The sequence below is a fragment of the Hyalella azteca genome, unplaced genomic scaffold (genome assembly GCF_000764305.2).
Source record: "Hyalella azteca isolate HAZT.00-mixed unplaced genomic scaffold, Hazt_2.0.2 contig16463, whole genome shotgun sequence".
In the NCBI taxonomy this organism is placed as follows: Eukaryota; Metazoa; Arthropoda; class Malacostraca; order Amphipoda; family Hyalellidae; genus Hyalella; species Hyalella azteca.
Window position 1 is genome coordinate 321,017 of NW_025946286.1, and position 16,372 is coordinate 337,388.

The window sequence follows — 16,372 nt, forward strand, 5'->3', positions numbered from 1 at the left end:
TATATCCAAACTGACTGTAAAAACGTGTAATGTTGCAGTTGTTACTCGCGAAGTTTTGCTGCATTTGGGGATTTTGCGTTCTTAGGGGGATTGTTCCTGAGCGCCCCACCGCTGAGCTCGCGGTGTCGGACTGCAAGTCTCAGTTGTGGGGTTAAGTTATTAGGTAGGGATTCCTTACATTTCCCTTCTCTGTCTCTCTCGTGCGGGCGGCCGACGTCCCGTGTAAGCAACCTCTTGTTCGAGTGTCTTAGTTTCTGTTGCTTTTCACCTGTCCCTCCTTGTCACTTCGTCTCTTTGAGATGCTAACGCTGCTTCTTTCGAGCCAGCTTCGGCGGGCTGGACATCTGAGACCTTCTGCCCCTTGTGGGTGATGAATAATTGAGACCTTCCACCTCTATGGTGATGTTCATCTTGACTTTCGGTGCGAGATAGCTAAATAGCTGAAGCGCTAGTAAACATTTGGCCACTTAACTAACTTGCTGCATTTGGTGAAATGCATTAGAATAGAAGTGTCGGCGTTGAAGAAATAGGCCCATGGCCTGTTGGTAAAATTGGTATAGGTAAAAAATCATTGGTTATCGCTAACCTTAACCTAACAAAAATAATGCAAAATTAATTCTGAGTGCTATGAACAGGCATCTCGTATGATATGTGATGCAATCTAATCACCTGACAAGTTGAAAATGGTTCTTTCAAGTTGATAATAAAATGGGTAACTTTGGACATGAAACGAGTTACTTTCAATAGCAGGCCTTTATGCACCATATTTTAAATATTAATATAACTCTATGAGTGACGATTTTCAGGAACTCAGTTCGAAGAATTTTACGGAAAGCCTAATCGTGTGACTGCAGACTGCTGACTGTGTTGGGAATGTAAACATCTTACACACTGGATGGGTTGTCATCGGTTCCGAGAGAGAGAATCAGCTGCAGCTGCGTTCACGGTTCGTCGAGTAAACGTCCAGTGAGTTTCATCTTTGATTGCGTTAAGTCAACTTTCTGCTTGCAAATAGTCATTTATAAATCTACCATAACTTTAAACTATACTTCTATATATACCATGAGACACGAGTAATCGAGTATTGTATGCATAGGTATATACCACGATTATAATGTGGCATCCTGAAAAGGGGACGACCGGACGACTGAAAAAGCCCAGCATTGTCCAATACCAGCATAATTTTCATACTTCTCCCCGTGCGCAAGCATGATGCTGAGCAAATTAGCCAACATGATTACTTCATTTACTTGCTAAGTTGCTGAAAGCCACAGGGACCGATACGATACCGAACCCCTTCATGGATGTAAACCAGCAACAGCAAGCCAATGAGCTGCAGGCTGCCAAAACAATGGTCGTAACTTGTAAGTCGTAACCCACACGCTAAACCCCAAAATATTTCTATTCCATGCAGCCTAGCCCCTTCTGCCTTCTCCACTTTTGATAAAGAACGCCCTGCGCCACACTGCCACAGTGCCACAGTGCTATCAGTTAATCAGTACACTGCTACCGACTACCGTGCTACCTCTCAGTCTCCAGCCTGTCCGTTCTTCTGGAGGCTAAACCTCCACGCTTACCCCCTGCTCCCCCTCCTTTCGGTACCAGCTTGCGGAAGAATTCTAACCAAACCTAACCTAACCTAACCCTTTTGCGGAAAGGTGGAGAGAAGGGGGTAAGTGATAAGTGTGGAGGAAGAAGATGCTGGTGAGCGTCAGCCGTCAGGGCTGGGTTTACGCCTGCGAAGTGGGTAAGGTGAAGCTACAGTCCGGTGCAAGGCCATTCATATTTACGGCAGTCTGGACTCTGGTGCAGTCTGCGGACTCTGTTGCTTACGGCATTCGTAAGAAGTGATGGTAGGGGCTTAAATCATTGGTGTAAGAGCTATTGGGCGTAATCCATTTGGAGTATCAGCTTGTGGACTGAGGCATTGCTTGTTTCAAGCTGGTGTGGCGAGATGAGGCAAGTAAGAACAGCTGCATATGTGTTATGCTGACTATTTCTATTGCATGTAGAGTTTGGCATTGGCTCTTGGGCTGATTTAAGAGTCAAATTTTTGGGCTACGGCAGCGCTCCCCTGAAAAGAATGGTAAGAAGTTCACGGCTCCGTGATCGGGCTCTCATGCCCCCATACGGGTACAGCCGCAGGGTGCAGCGTCACTTGATAAAATCTCTTTGGAAATAATAGCTCGCCATCCTGTCGTGGGGCCAAATTGGACTAATCTTCAATTCTTCCAAAATGGATAAAAAAAACTACCCAACTTGGGTTAGTTGGGTAGGTTTTTTGTGCTTGTGGTCCAAGTAATGGAAAAGCAAATGAAGCGTAAGCCATAACTAGCCCATAAGTACTGTACCTACTCAGTATACTGTGTACACTCACTGTACAGTTACTACAGTACACTGAGTAGTGAGTACAGTACAGCCTACAGGCTGCTAACAGGCATACTGCATAGTGCATACAGTACTCTTGTCTTGCAAGTTGCACTGGGCCTCAGCCCCTGGCCTGGGGGTGGGGGGCAATACCTGGGGCATACCCTGAGGCCTGAGCCTTGAGGCCTGAGTTGAGTGAGTCCTGTAGCTCTGTAGCTGGCAAGTATACTGTACAGTGTACAACACTACAGCTTGCGCAGCACAGGTTAAGGATTAGGTTGCAACTTTAGCATAATGGTTTAATATTGGCATTTTTCTGAAGATTAAGGACTACAGTGCTAACTGCTACAGGCATGGAATATTGTTAGGGGCACTACTAACATTCAAGCTCTAAAGGTCGGGTAAGACCAATATAGTATTGGCTTTTATCTTGCGGAAAACTAGTTGAACCAACCTAACAGCAGGAAAAATCAAACACAAGACCAATCAACCATATGAACTCTAAGACAAGTTGGCACACATATTTTACAATTGAATGAGATACAAGATGATGAGGGGTTAGTGTAATGGGTGATACACAGGAATGAGAATGGATGAAACACAGTAAATACAGAAATTGCAAGAACCCTAAAACCCTATATTACATTGATGATCAGTAAAACATTATAAAGGGAACAGTAAAAATTCTATACAACAAAAGGCTCACTAAACAGTTTGCATGTTCCAGAGACTTCCAGGATCCACAGCCAGTCCTTGAGCAAAGAACTCTTCTCTTCTTGGTATCCTGTCCGTTCTCATGGCTGGAACAAGGGTAAGGTTCTGGGTTCACCAGTTCACAGCTTGTATAACTTGTGATTAACTGACACCGCACCAAGAATAAACACTTGCACTTGCTTGGACTAAATACTTAGCAAGATAAAAATAGCAATCAGTTGCACTCGGCAAAGAGGTGAATTTTCAGCACAGTTGAGAACAATCACAAAGGTTGCTTATGCTCCCGACCTCAGAATTCCAATTCTGGCTTAACAGGGAACCACTGAAATACACTGCACAAGAGATCACTGGTCTTCTAGCATCACAGTCAAAGCAGTGAGTGCACAAGACATCAATGCAGTCGGAAGAACAATTACTATTGCCAATTGCAAATCACTACTCATTTGTGCACAGTTAGGCAACTGAGACCAACCAAACTGGTGATCCATGTAACATGCTGAAATCACATAACCATGCAACAATCTAGAAAACAATCTGTGCATAGGCTATTTATCATAATTGATGATCTGGAACGAGAAGAGACACAAGGGATTAGGGAGAAATGCATGAGAGAAGGAATGGCAACACAAAATACATAGAGCAAAAAGCCATTCCCTCACAATATATCTACTTGGCAAGTCGTGACTAGATTATTGGAGCCATGGTTGATGGTTCTATGTATTTGCTAGCAGTGATTCCATTTCTTTTAGCTGTGAATTCCATATCTTGGCCATGAAGAGCCATTTATGAGGCACGAACTTGTTTATGTTTTTACAAGGTCCTATCACTCCTATGAACGTGCTATATCAAATTTCTAATTTTACCATAGAAACGGCAAGAGTAATACCTATTTGTCTTTGTTTTAGTGGCTACTGACCAGGTGATAACACAGTTTGACTGCTTTGACCATCTGACGTGACAGCAAATATGCAATCTTTAACAAAAAATACAAGACATTAGAGCCATGAGATTTCATACCTACTGAAATTATATGATATTAGAGCCGTGATATTTCAGAAAAAAGTATGACTTTTCCCGACCTGCAGTGCTAGAATAAATTTTACATTTATATTAGTAAGAATGATAATACTGTCAAATGAGGTAATAAGAGATGATTTTGAGTATTTTTTGTTACATATGTTGCACTGTGAGTTGTCATGACTCATGAGTCACACTCACAGTGTGATTTGTGTTTGGCATCATTATGAGTCTTACATTTTTTAAAAAGAATTGTGCATTCAACTATTATTTTTCACTTCCAAAGTAACAATGACCTCACTGCTCTGGCTAAGGTTTGGAAATTTCCTATTCATTACTAAAATCTTGCATCACCAATATGGTAAATTTTTGGTACATTTAAAATCTTGCAGCCTTACTGTGGATTTTTTTGCCAAAAAGATAGGAGATAATTCCTAGAAAAGTTGAGCAAGAATCTTGCAGCTCCTAAATTTGTGGGAAAATGCCACTGTAGCTAAACTGAAGCTATTATTGTAAAGCAGTCATTAGTAGCACTTTGTAATTAGTTCCTAAAACCAAGAACAGTGTGGAAAAAGTAACTGGATTGCTGTTTGAATGAAAAAAAAAACAGAACTGAACAAATTACACAAATTTGCAGAACTATAGGAAAAAATGCAAATTTCTCTGTGTGTCAAAAGTTCATGGCTGGCTATGGCTACAATGCTTCTTAATGGGGGGAAAATGGTGGGGTTAGACATGATCACCAACATAATTATGCCTTGCCCCCCCCCCCCCAAGAAGTCATGCCTTAGAGCTCAAGAAGTTGTCTCACCATATAGTTCATATAAATTATTTTTAAGCATACAGACTAGATAAGTGTCAATGTTCTATAATTCTCTCAGATAATTATGGAGTTTACCTGCTCAAAATGTAGAAAAATATACAGAAATATATGAATATTGATGGAATTTTATGAAAGCTACACAATATTGAGTAGCATGAAATTTTTCCCATTGTTTCACTAAAATGCAAGGATGTAATACTTTTTACAGACTTTTGAGTCAACATAGAAAGGAGCACAACTGAGCAAAGCAAAGTAAGCTTTTTATTTAACAAGATGGTGTGGACATGATTTGGTATTTCATTGCCTGTTTCCAAGCATGAGTAGCCCAGGTTTATTTCAGTTGAGTTTGTGTACAAGCAAAAAATTCTACTGGGAATTTTACAGCATGTAAACAACTCAGTACTGTGGTTTAAATCTTTATATATTGGAGTTAGAGAATAGTCATGTCTTGCCCCACCTTGATCTTGTCTTAGCTCACTAGGTCAAGAAACCTCTTGCTCACTTTTTTGATTCTATACAAAAATAAATGACATTTTGAGACACATTGAGTGCAGTGCTGGAAGCCCACTGTGTCAACACAAATTTTGGTACTTTCAACATTTTCCAGTTAAACATAATGTAGGCGCTCCATGCTTATTAGTGATTTTGATTGTCTCTTGCACCCTCTGACTATATGAGTGAGTATATCATTCAAAGCATTCTATCTCAGGCTCATTCAAACAACATGAAAATGGATGAGTTTGATGCAACTAAGTTTCACGCTCGGTATTCCTACTCTGACTCTGAAGACAGCAATGATGGCATCAGAGAGAGAGTTGCAGGATTGAAAGAACAGTAAGTGTGCAACTTATTTATTTCTGTCTTTCCTATGACACTTGATTTTCAGGTATGTTTTGACCAATTGTGTCAATGTTGTGTTGAGATAACTTGAGACTGCAACAATTTTGGCAATTAAAATGGGAGGACATGGTGTTCTAACATAAAAGTTTAGTTAAGTATTAGCATTTATTCTTGATACAAAATTGAATGGTTTTAATATACGTATATCCAAATCACCAGCTCCCACTCACAGCCTAGAATAAAAAATGTGCTGTTTTATTCTTTTAGTTTGATTTTTTCTTGTGATTTTTGTACTGTACTAGAGGCTACTTGGGTGTGAGAAACAAGGCTATTTAAGTTTAGCTTTTCCATAGCATTCATGTATTTTGCAATTATGATGTTGGCAGCTGCTGCCAATTAAGCTTAATATTAGATTAATTATTTTCCTGCATCATATTCCAGGGTATATCATGACAAACTGGAAGCTCTCAAAAGACAATTGGCCCAGCTGGATGAAGGGACACATCCTGAATACAGGAAAAAGATGAAAAAAGTTGATCAAATTCATAAAGAAAGGTAAGTGAAAATAAACTGGCCAAATTTCTATAGTTCATCATACACAGCTTTGTGTGAAGTGACGAAAAAAGTTTTACTGAGTGCAGGGCAAGCTAAACGCTGCTATTTCATTCACTATTACTTGCTTTATTTCAGGATTCTTTTATATATTTAAATATGAAATTATGTGAACTAGAAATAATTTCCTTGATTTTCATAAGTAATTCTAGGGAGAAGTATCATTTTAAAAATAGATAATTCTATGTCATGTGGATCTCTTGAGTCTTCTGCAGCAACAATGTGCTCTGTTTGCCACAGTAATGGCTTAGTGCCTTAAACTGCTTTTTATTATTGGAACATTTGGCTGTTAATGTTATTTTAAATTTATTTACATTCTTTCAGATTGCGAATGAATGAAATTTGGAAAGAAATTGAAATAGAAAAGGCAGAGAAAGAACATATTTTGGAGAAACAACTTGCGCTCAGAGACTTTGAGGAGAAAAAGGCTGAGCTTAAGGAGAATCTCCTCCTGGAACTTGAGGATAAGAGAAAAGTTATTGAACAAGAAAGGTTTTCTTTAGACTTGAATGGCGACTCTATGGAAGTGAGTACTATAAATCATGTTTCATCTGTATTCTGTAGTTGAATATTTTCTATTACCATATCACGTGTTGTGCATATCCTGTCTGATTAGTTTTGCCATCTGTTATGTTTCTCAATTTCCCAAGTCTGTCATCTGTATAATATTCCAGCTGCCAGCTTCCCCAAACGTGTGAACTGCTCTTTTTTTTTACCTAACCTGAACTTTGGACCTGTCACGACATCGCATGTGCCTTGATTTTTTTTTTTTTGCGCGACTGTCTACAGGGATAATCCCATCCTTGGCCATCTCGGATATTGCATCTTCTTTTAATGTTCAAGAGAACAGGGACACAAACAGTAGTTTTCAATTAAGGCTGCACACAGTTTCTTCTTCCTGATCTTTTAACATTTTTTCCTCTTGTTTTTTTTCCACAAGCTTTTGCTTAGTTTTTTCTTATTTGTTATTTTTTGTATGGATATGTGCAATTTGTTCAATGTTTAAATTAAAGTCCTGCTCCTTTCTCTTTGTGTGTACTGTGTAAATCAGGGTCTAGGTGAGGTTGTGATTAGAACTATACTTTGGTTTACTGTTTTATGTATTTTTTTCGATTTTGTGATTTTGTAAATGACAGGATTCTACACAAAGACTTGAAGAGTAGGTATTTTATTTTTTAAACCAACATACTAACTTTTTTGTATCTTAGAGATAGGCATTCACTTAATCCATTGTGCTTAGTCTTATTGCCTCAATTTAAAGTGTCTTATGTATGTCTAGCTAGGACGTGTACTGTTTTCTGTATTATAAGTGTTCTATTGGGAAGTGCTGAATCTTGTCTGAATTGGAGTGTGAATCAGAACATACTTGATTGGGTTGTTGGAAGGATGGAAAGCAGACCAGGCAAACTAGCGCAACATAACAGGATGGGGGTGGAGATGAGGTGCCTGTGGACCAGGTGGAGTGTTGTTGCTGCAAGAGTTGGTTTTCCTAGCAGCAACTTGGAATTGTAGACTACTCAAGTGAAGATATTAGGAGATCATACGTTGTCTTTAGAGAGTTTATTGTAGCCCTAAGGGATGAAAATAGTAGACTGATGAAAAGGAACAAAGAACTAGAAGAGATTGTTGCAAGAGCTAGCGGGGCGAGGGCTGTGAACCCCTCTTGCCATGCTTGTAAAGCCAGGGTGAATACTGAGGAGGGAGTGGTGGAAAAGGGCAAGGATGAAATTGTGGAGACTGTGGCGAGTGTCTGAGTCCGTGCAGAGCAGGACAAGCTCATGCGTGAATGGTGGGGATGGTGTGGGTGGAAGGAGTGGGAAAATGAAATGTGACACAACCAAGGTTAGAAAGTTTAGCACTTGATAGTATTAGAGGTTAGAAGGTTAGAAATTATCATCTTTATAGTATATAGAGATGTGTTTGGAATAGAGATAGAGACGTGTTTGGAATGGATGGAATGCACCCAATCTTGAGGGGATGGAGGTGCTTGGACGACAAGTAAAACAGCGGCTGCAAGAAAATTTTATGGAAGCGGTACGTTCCGAATGACAGAGAAATTGATCAGACCTAATAATACGAAAGTAGGGACTGATAAATATCAGAGGCTTGGGGCGTGGAAAATATGAAGACTTCTGCAAAGAGTTGGATCAGATGGGTATAGTAGAAGTAATTAAAACTCAACTGAGAGAGATTGGATGTCTGAGAAGCGGGACGTATGAGATGTTTTCTAAGGGAAGGAAAAAACAACAAACAAGGGGCGGGGGAGTTGGGAGTTATTGTGCATATGGAGGCTGGGTATGACGTGGAGGAAAAAAGTGTTGGTGAAAGCGAGATTATCGAGGATATACTTGCTATTAAGATTAGGCATGCAACAACTAAAAATGCAAGGGTGCAAATGGTAGTAAATACCTACAAATTGAACTGCCCAGTGCATTGTGAACTTTTAATTTTTTACCCTAGTAAAAGATTTTTTATGCAGCGTGAATGACCGATCTAAAGGTCTTGACCGGAGGTCAGATCTTGTATTCTATAGCCTGAAGTGCACCACAGTTATATAAGATCACAGTCGTATGTTCCTAAAATTTATAACACCATCTTTTTTCTGAAATAGTTGTTTTCATATATTGAATACCGTAATTGTTAATATTTTAATATGTTAGAGTTAATATTATAATATGTTGATGTTGTAATATTGTTATATTGGATAATTTGTTTGCAGAATTATCCCAAACGAAGATGGTCTGTCCAGGTACCTACATAGTGTAACGATTTATTAATACATTGAAAAAAATAGATCATATAAAATATTTCGGCAGTATAAGGCGGTGTCGACGCGCAAGTTGCGGCACCGCGGCACCCTACCCACGCCCACGGTGGAGAAGCGCCGCAAGCCCGTCAACACGACGCTGCAGCTGCTGCTGGAGGAGCGTGAAGTCGATGAGGACCTGCGCTTGATAAGAGCAAAGTCTGCGCACGTCGCCGTTCCTCAGCCAGCTAAGCACAAGAGTGAGTTAACAACCTGATCACCTAGGGGTAACAGTTGTATTATATCACCGGCTTGCTGCAACGCAATATTAACATTAATTTCTTGTTTAAGACGTGACGATTTTATTATACGTACGCGTATGCAGAATCTGTCTCTTTTCTTACTTAGAAACAACATCGATTCTGCTTGTGTACTAATGTTTTAAATAAGACGTAAACATATCAACAAGTCTTCTCAGACTAAAACTGGGAGCAGGTATTGCAGGAAAAAGTTTAGGATAGAAACGAAAAATGTTCATCTGTGTAACTGATGTCATAGCTCGATTTTCTCGGCTGTAGTCTCTCTTCGCATATATATTTAAAAATTTATTTTTTGAGGTTAAATAGCACCAAGTCGTGACCATGGCATGTATGCTCTTTGTACTTCTAAATACTTTACGACAGACCAAGATCATTTCTTGAGTATTTTATACCTACTATGTACAGGTGTCAGTTTAACTCTGCGTTGTCCGGGAACGGCACTCCGAGCAATTTGAAATGTATGAATAAGTTTTCCCGAATACCATCACTTTGAATTTTGGCAGTTATAACAAGTCCAATATATGCTAATTAAAGGAACAGCCGTAATTTACATATACCAATTAAAAATATATATTTTAGGTCCCTTTCTTCTCGCTTCTGCAATAACTTATTATTCTTCATCTAAGAATAAATTTTAATACTTGGGTGATATCATGCCACGATAAGTATCTTGGATACGCGCCCGAGCAGTCCCTATATATTTACGGTGCTAGGTTTCAACGAAATACACGATATTTGGCCAATATGTCGAAGATAAATGATGAAAGTATTACGCGCATTCATTATATCCATGTAAAACTTACCAAATGCCTGTTGAACTTTATTAAAAATGATGATAATCTTTCTTATTAGATCTCTCTTACTCTCTGTAATCAGACCTATATATTTTTCGTTCAAGGAATAATTCCATTTACATTTAGACCTAAAGTGCTTGAATGTCGTTGTATATTTGAGCAGCTGTGTCGCAGCATGCGAGCACCAATGACGCTCCCAGCAACGAACCAAAAATAGAAAATGGAAAATTATACTTCGATAAAAAATGGTGAGTGGACCTCCTATATTTGACGTTTTCCTCTGCAATCTCTATGTTTATCAATATTTTTCGTCAATAACTTATCTATATTCTTCGTAATTTCGTGTACATTTCATCTTGTACTACTTGGAGCTTACATTATTATCCACGATATCGATTTTAAATTCACCATCTAACGCTGTTAGAGCATTCGTAGACGAGAACATTAACCAGGGACCATTGACTTTGTGGTTAAATTATTCATCTTGTGTTCATTGAAAAGTGTCACATGTTTTCGCCGTTATTTCTTTTTCTCGGCGCTACTTTGGACTTGTCCCCTACAGGTTCCATAAAGGCCAGGCTGTCATGGTCGACTGCAAAGACGGCAGCAGATTCAACGCAATATTGTCCTGTGCCGAAGCTAATACCGTACGTACTCAAGCTAACATAACTATCTCAGTGTGTTTCCATTTTGATTTGCTCTTCTTAATTTCTTCTCGTTCGTGTATTCCTGCTCTTGATCATTTATGCACTGGGTCTATTAATAACGATGTTATAGTTGCGCGGCTATCTTGGCCGTTCTTATTACGACTAGTTCGACTCCATTATGTTCTCGTGAGCAGATCCACCTACGCAAATCCTGCGACAACTCTCGACTCAAGATCTCCCTTGCCCAGCTGGCGCACGGCAAGTATCTCGTCCGGAGGCGCAACACCGCAATCGCCGCCGTATGACCGCCCTACTCTCGACTTGCCTTTAGTTCATCATCGCATTTCGCTCGTTCTTGTATTTTAACTTACATTATTCATCGTTTTTTTTTTCTTACATTAATTATCGTCCAACGTGAAATTATTCTAACGTTTTTAGGTTAAGAAGGTAATCGGAACATGATACATTGTTGCCCATATTCTTGGTATCCCCCTGCAGAAGTAGTGTGTTGTCATTCTTAGTCGTAACGACACTGGACTGATGTATAATTGTGCATCAGTTTCAACCTTAACACGTTGAGTGCGGCATGACCCTCCGTCAGGTTGTTAGGTCTTTTTTTTCGGACAAATTCCGCGATTTAGTTTTTTTCAATCGAGTTTTTCAGCACTAATTTATTATAGCAGCAGTACCTCATCAATCAATTTTAAAAAGTGCCGAAAAGAGAAAAATTTCATTTCTGCACCGGGAGGAACCTATAAACTTATTAGTATATTTTGAAATATAGGCCTTTTCATTCGGGAGCTTGGCCTTTTCTTAGGCCATCTGACAGCGCCGGTGGGTCGTGCCTCATTCAACAGTTGATTGTTGGGCTCTGCTTATTTAAGTTAAATTTGAAATATTCGACCGAATTCGATGAACCCAACTATATACAGAATTGATATGACGAGAGTTGGTTCATTTTGTCAAACTTGTTCTTTCGTCAAGTATTAGTCATCCTGACATGAAAATTGTATATTTTTGTTACCATCAATATACTGATTCCCATTGTTAAAATATTGCCTTTTTAATGGATATACCAATTGAAATTAATGAAGAGGCTAATAGAGCAAGAGTAGTAACGCTTACGCCTATATGGTTTATCTGGTTTCGAGTGATTGAACTGGAAATTCACGTGCTTCCAGCAGCTTATTGATTAACCTACAAGCGGTCACATCCCGTTCGTTCCCCTAAAAAGACCATTCTGATGAAAGAATTCACGTAAGTTGGCCTCACTGCAAGATTATCCGTTAAATATCACGAAATACGTCTTCCATGAAGCAATAGCAGTCCGAACGAATGACATACCCCACCCAAGTTACATCCCCCGTCGCATTCAAGTATGAAGATGCAGCTAGAAGGAACTAGGACTTTCTGGAATTGCAGCAGCAAACGCATACTTCCTCAAACGGTTTGAAATACCAGCCAGAGAAAAGCCAGGATTTCGTAGGGCCTGATATAGCGCCTGTGCACGAGCGAAACTTATGCATTCCAAATGACCGAGACTCGTGGTTTAATACCTCACGATAGTTGATCTACTTGGCGTGTTACTGATAAAAAAGTTGAAATATAATAGAAATGAATTTGACCCAATGTTGCTGGGTAATTCAACTTTCACACTAACGATATCAACAAGTTGTCGAACTGAAATAAGGATAAAACTAGGAACGTAGGTTTGAATTAATCTTTAATTAAATGCTGAATATCAGCGGTGTTCAGAAATCGATTAGAATTGTGGAAATGAAAACGGGAATGCCAAGGGTGAGATGGTCGTAATTAATTTTACAGCTGGCCGCAGTCAGCAATTTTAACAACTTTCTTGGTCGAGCCGCTCTGGCTACCTTGCTGCTCCATGCTCCTCACCACGTCCATACCGTCAACGATCTTGCCGAACACGACATGCTTGCCATCAAGCCACGAGGTCTTGACGGTGCAAATGAAGAACTGCGATCCGTTAGTGTTGGGACCGGCGTTGGCCATAGATAGGGTGCCAGGCTCCAGGTGCTTCAGCTGGAAGTTCTCGTCTTCGAATTTATTGCCGTAGATGGATTTGCCGCCGGTGCCGTTTCCTGCAGTGAAGTCGCCCCCCTGACACATGAAGTTAGGGATGATGCGATGGAATGACGAGCCTTTGTATCCGAAGCCCTTCTCGCCAGTGCACAGAGCTCTGAAGTTCTCTGCCGTACGCGGCACCACATCTGATCGTAACTGCACACAAGTGATTTCATTATTGATTTTGTCTCAATGGGTAGTTGGCATCAGAAATATTAGCACATTCTAAGACACTACTAGAATCATTATGTCAGGAATCAGTCGGATTATCAAAATATTCAGCAACATGTTCTTGAACACTTGTGTAAATGCCACTTTCTGAGTTCAAAGGAATTATCTTGATATAGTTTGATATTCAAGATTATAATAACAAGTCAAATCAATGATTTAATCAAACTGAATGAATTTTCGGTATTGACAGTCTTTTATACAGCACAGTGTCATGCTAGGAAAGCCAGATCTTTCAAAATGCTAATTGATAACCACATCAGTAAACTTGTCAAGTCAGGCTGTAACAGGTTTATTGTGTTAAAGTTTGCAATTTGCTGCAATTAAGACCCAAGAACAGGATAAAACTGCTTCTTGCTGTCAGGGTGAGGCTTAAACATCAAAATTTTGGTGCTAAAAATGCATGAATAAAAAAATTTAAGACTACAATTCTTGGAGCAAAAGTTGCACTCAATGCAAATCTTCCAACCATTGGCATTCTCGTGACAATGTTCACCGATTTAAAATTATGCAGATTTCATTCTGCTTTCCAGAAAAAAGGGTAGTGTACATGCCAATTATCAAATTGAGTTCAGAATTGAAAAAAAAACTACCTAGGCTCAGTAATAATGGAATGAAAATGTGTCATTATTTACAGCAATCTATTACATCTAAAGTGCAACATCCAATGTTGCACTTGATCATTTCAATAATTAATTGAAATGACAATTGACATTCAAGTTAAGTTCCAAGAACAGGATAAAACTGCTTCTTGCTGTCAGGGTGAGGCTTAAACATCAAAAGCAAAGCAGAGAGTTTTTTAGACTCTCCCTCAAGTTCATTTTTGAGTCCTATAAGTAGACCAGTAAAGTATCATGCATAGTGGCAAAGCAGAGAGTTTTTTAGACTCTCCCTCAAGTTCATTTTTGAGTCCTATAAGTAGACCAGTAAAGTATCCTGGATACCAGCAGTATCATACTTGAGAAATTGGTTTAAATCTTGAGTAAATCATGTAAATGAAGAAATTAAAAATGAACTGATTCTAAAAAAGCTCTGGTTTGCCACTACGAGTTAAGTACCTAAAATTAATGGAATCCTGACTTAGGCTACATCAAACTGTTATCAAAAAATATTCATTTTGCTAGCAGTCTATTTGACATTATTAATCAACATTGACAAATAGGCTATTTGAGCCCATGGTTCCACAATTAATAATTTAACAAAAAGGCAACTGAGATACTGATATAGGCTAGCTTGCCCTCCTACTTAAGCTTCTTAGCTTCTATCATTTAGGTATCAAGTTCTATGACTAACCAAGTAGCTAGGTAGGCTAGTTAAACATCTGCATCAACCAAATCCAATCAATATTTTCACTTTTCAGGCTTACAAGAATCCGCTATCATACACAGTCATCAACAGCTCAAAATTTAAATCACTTAGGTAGCCTAAGTTAAAGCAAGAGGAAAATTTGAAATCCAAGGTGTTCACCTGGTGCCTGTCGATTTTCAATGTCAATTATTGAATTCAACTTATTCAAGTTCGACCTTCAAGTTTTCAACCACCTTGCGATTAAGAGTAAGAAACCCACTGATATTAATGCACGATTGCACGTTCTGCCCCAGCCCATATTGGCGACAGCTTAACTGAACTCTGCAAGTCAATTCATGCAAAACGCCGTAAAGAACATCATACGTTCGTTCAATCATTGTATTTTTAGAAGGCACTTCAGCAGATCCGTAGATCGTGTCATCATGATGATGATCAAATTCATCGCGAACGATTATTAATCCACGTATATCTATATGCATTGTGCAGTTTCTAGAAACCTTACACGATAAAATCAGCTTATTACCTCAAAGACGATTCTACCGGCCGGCTCGTTGCCGATGGTAATGTCAAAGAACACTCGTGGGAGAGCCATGGTCTGACGTTTACGTTAGCCTGCGAATAACGATCAAATGACGCCGCTAGACGACTTGCCCTGTATTCGCGCCCGGTATTCTCGGATAACAATGGCGAGGTGCCGGTAGCGTAGTAATACTTCTACCACAAATGACATATCAAGCGCAAGAGTTTTCATTGCATTTTCGAAGTTTTTTTATTTTTAAAAATATTTTTGCGACGAATTATAGCATTTTTATGCACAGGTTTTGTGAGATTGGTATATTCCAAGCGCTAGTTTTTATCGCGGATTCTTTGAGTCTGGCATGGAAAGTTCCAGAAAAGTTACTAAAAATATCTCTATGCTGCATAACAATTATTGAAATGAAAAAAAAAAAATCGCTTTTTGTCATTTGAAGAACGATTAACGATGTTAGTTATAAAAAGTTTAAATTATATTATACCACAAAAAAAATTAATTTGATATAATTATTTTATCAGGCATTCATTGTAACTTGTTATTAATTTTTCACTGCCGGAAAAGGAACTGAATTCACATAAAAAATATGTGCACTTGGAATAAGTTACCAATGCGTAATATTTAACGGCATTTTGCTCGAAAAGTCCGACGTATATGCGGTTATTTTTTTCTGGTAGAACTTGTCGCCACTTTGACGTCAGATTCGCGAATCCCGAGTGAATACATAATTTATTTTCAAATGAAAACATATAAGCAATTTAGCGTCGGGCATCGACATATTTTTAATTTAAGTTCGTTCTAGATTCAGTTTCGTTCTATCGGAACTACTTGAATGGCGAGAGGGAATCGTGACGTGAAACCTATCAAAACGCAAATTCATTGCATGATCATCTGATTTTTCTCTGGTCCAGGCCATAGAGAATGCACCAACTGAAATTCATGCTACCGTAGCAAGGTTGCGCAGATAACGCGCAACCTCGGAATAAATATCGTATCAACGAATCTTTGAATTTACAGACCAAATTCCGTTTAAGACGAAGTTGTGTTCAAAATTTTCTCGGAAACAAGTTTCGAATTTAGCAAACGACAGTTGTTTTCAAAGGAACTGCATCATAACAAAACATAGTGATGTCGGCGCTGAAGAGTGGCCTGTCGCCGGCTAATGGACTATTTCAGAAATAGGCTGATGGCCTATTTCTGCACCGCCGACACCGTTACGTTATTGATACATCTCGATACGCGTGAATTCCTACAGTATCACTTCCTCATAATGATGATTCCAATGATTGAGGTTAGGATACCTTATGATATATTTTACAAGTTACCAAGGAGATTT

General features: G+C 39.0%; 2 protein-coding genes across 3 annotated transcripts; one reads left to right on the forward strand and one right to left on the reverse strand.

Annotated features, from left to right (window-relative positions):
* Positions 1-870: 870 nt before the first annotated feature.
* On the forward strand, positions 871-11,509 carry LOC108667244 (sin3 histone deacetylase corepressor complex component SDS3). 2 transcript variants are annotated; one of them, XM_018154246.2, is made up of 8 exons: positions 871-946; positions 5,631-5,755; positions 6,203-6,316; positions 6,698-6,899; positions 9,190-9,379; positions 10,397-10,481; positions 10,796-10,880; positions 11,075-11,509. In XM_018154246.2, exons 1-8 carry the CDS (start codon positions 896-898, stop codon positions 11,183-11,185), a joined length of 963 nt encoding a protein of 320 aa, XP_018009735.1. In that variant the 5' UTR covers positions 871-895; the 3' UTR covers positions 11,186-11,509. The 2 variants fall into 2 exon arrangements, with proteins under 2 accessions (XP_018009735.1, XP_018009736.1); XM_018154247.2 differs by lacking the exon at positions 871-946 and adding an exon at positions 4,886-5,173.
* A 1,077-nt stretch (positions 11,510-12,586) lies between these two features.
* LOC108667243 (peptidyl-prolyl cis-trans isomerase) lies at positions 12,587-15,197 on the reverse strand. Its single transcript, XM_018154245.2, has 2 exons — positions 15,028-15,197; positions 12,587-13,124 (listed from the first exon to the last, which is right to left on the reverse strand). Exons 1-2 carry the CDS (start codon positions 15,094-15,096, stop codon positions 12,699-12,701), a joined length of 495 nt encoding a protein of 164 aa, XP_018009734.1. The 5' UTR covers positions 15,097-15,197; the 3' UTR covers positions 12,587-12,698.
* Between the last annotated feature and the right edge of the window lie 1,175 nt (positions 15,198-16,372).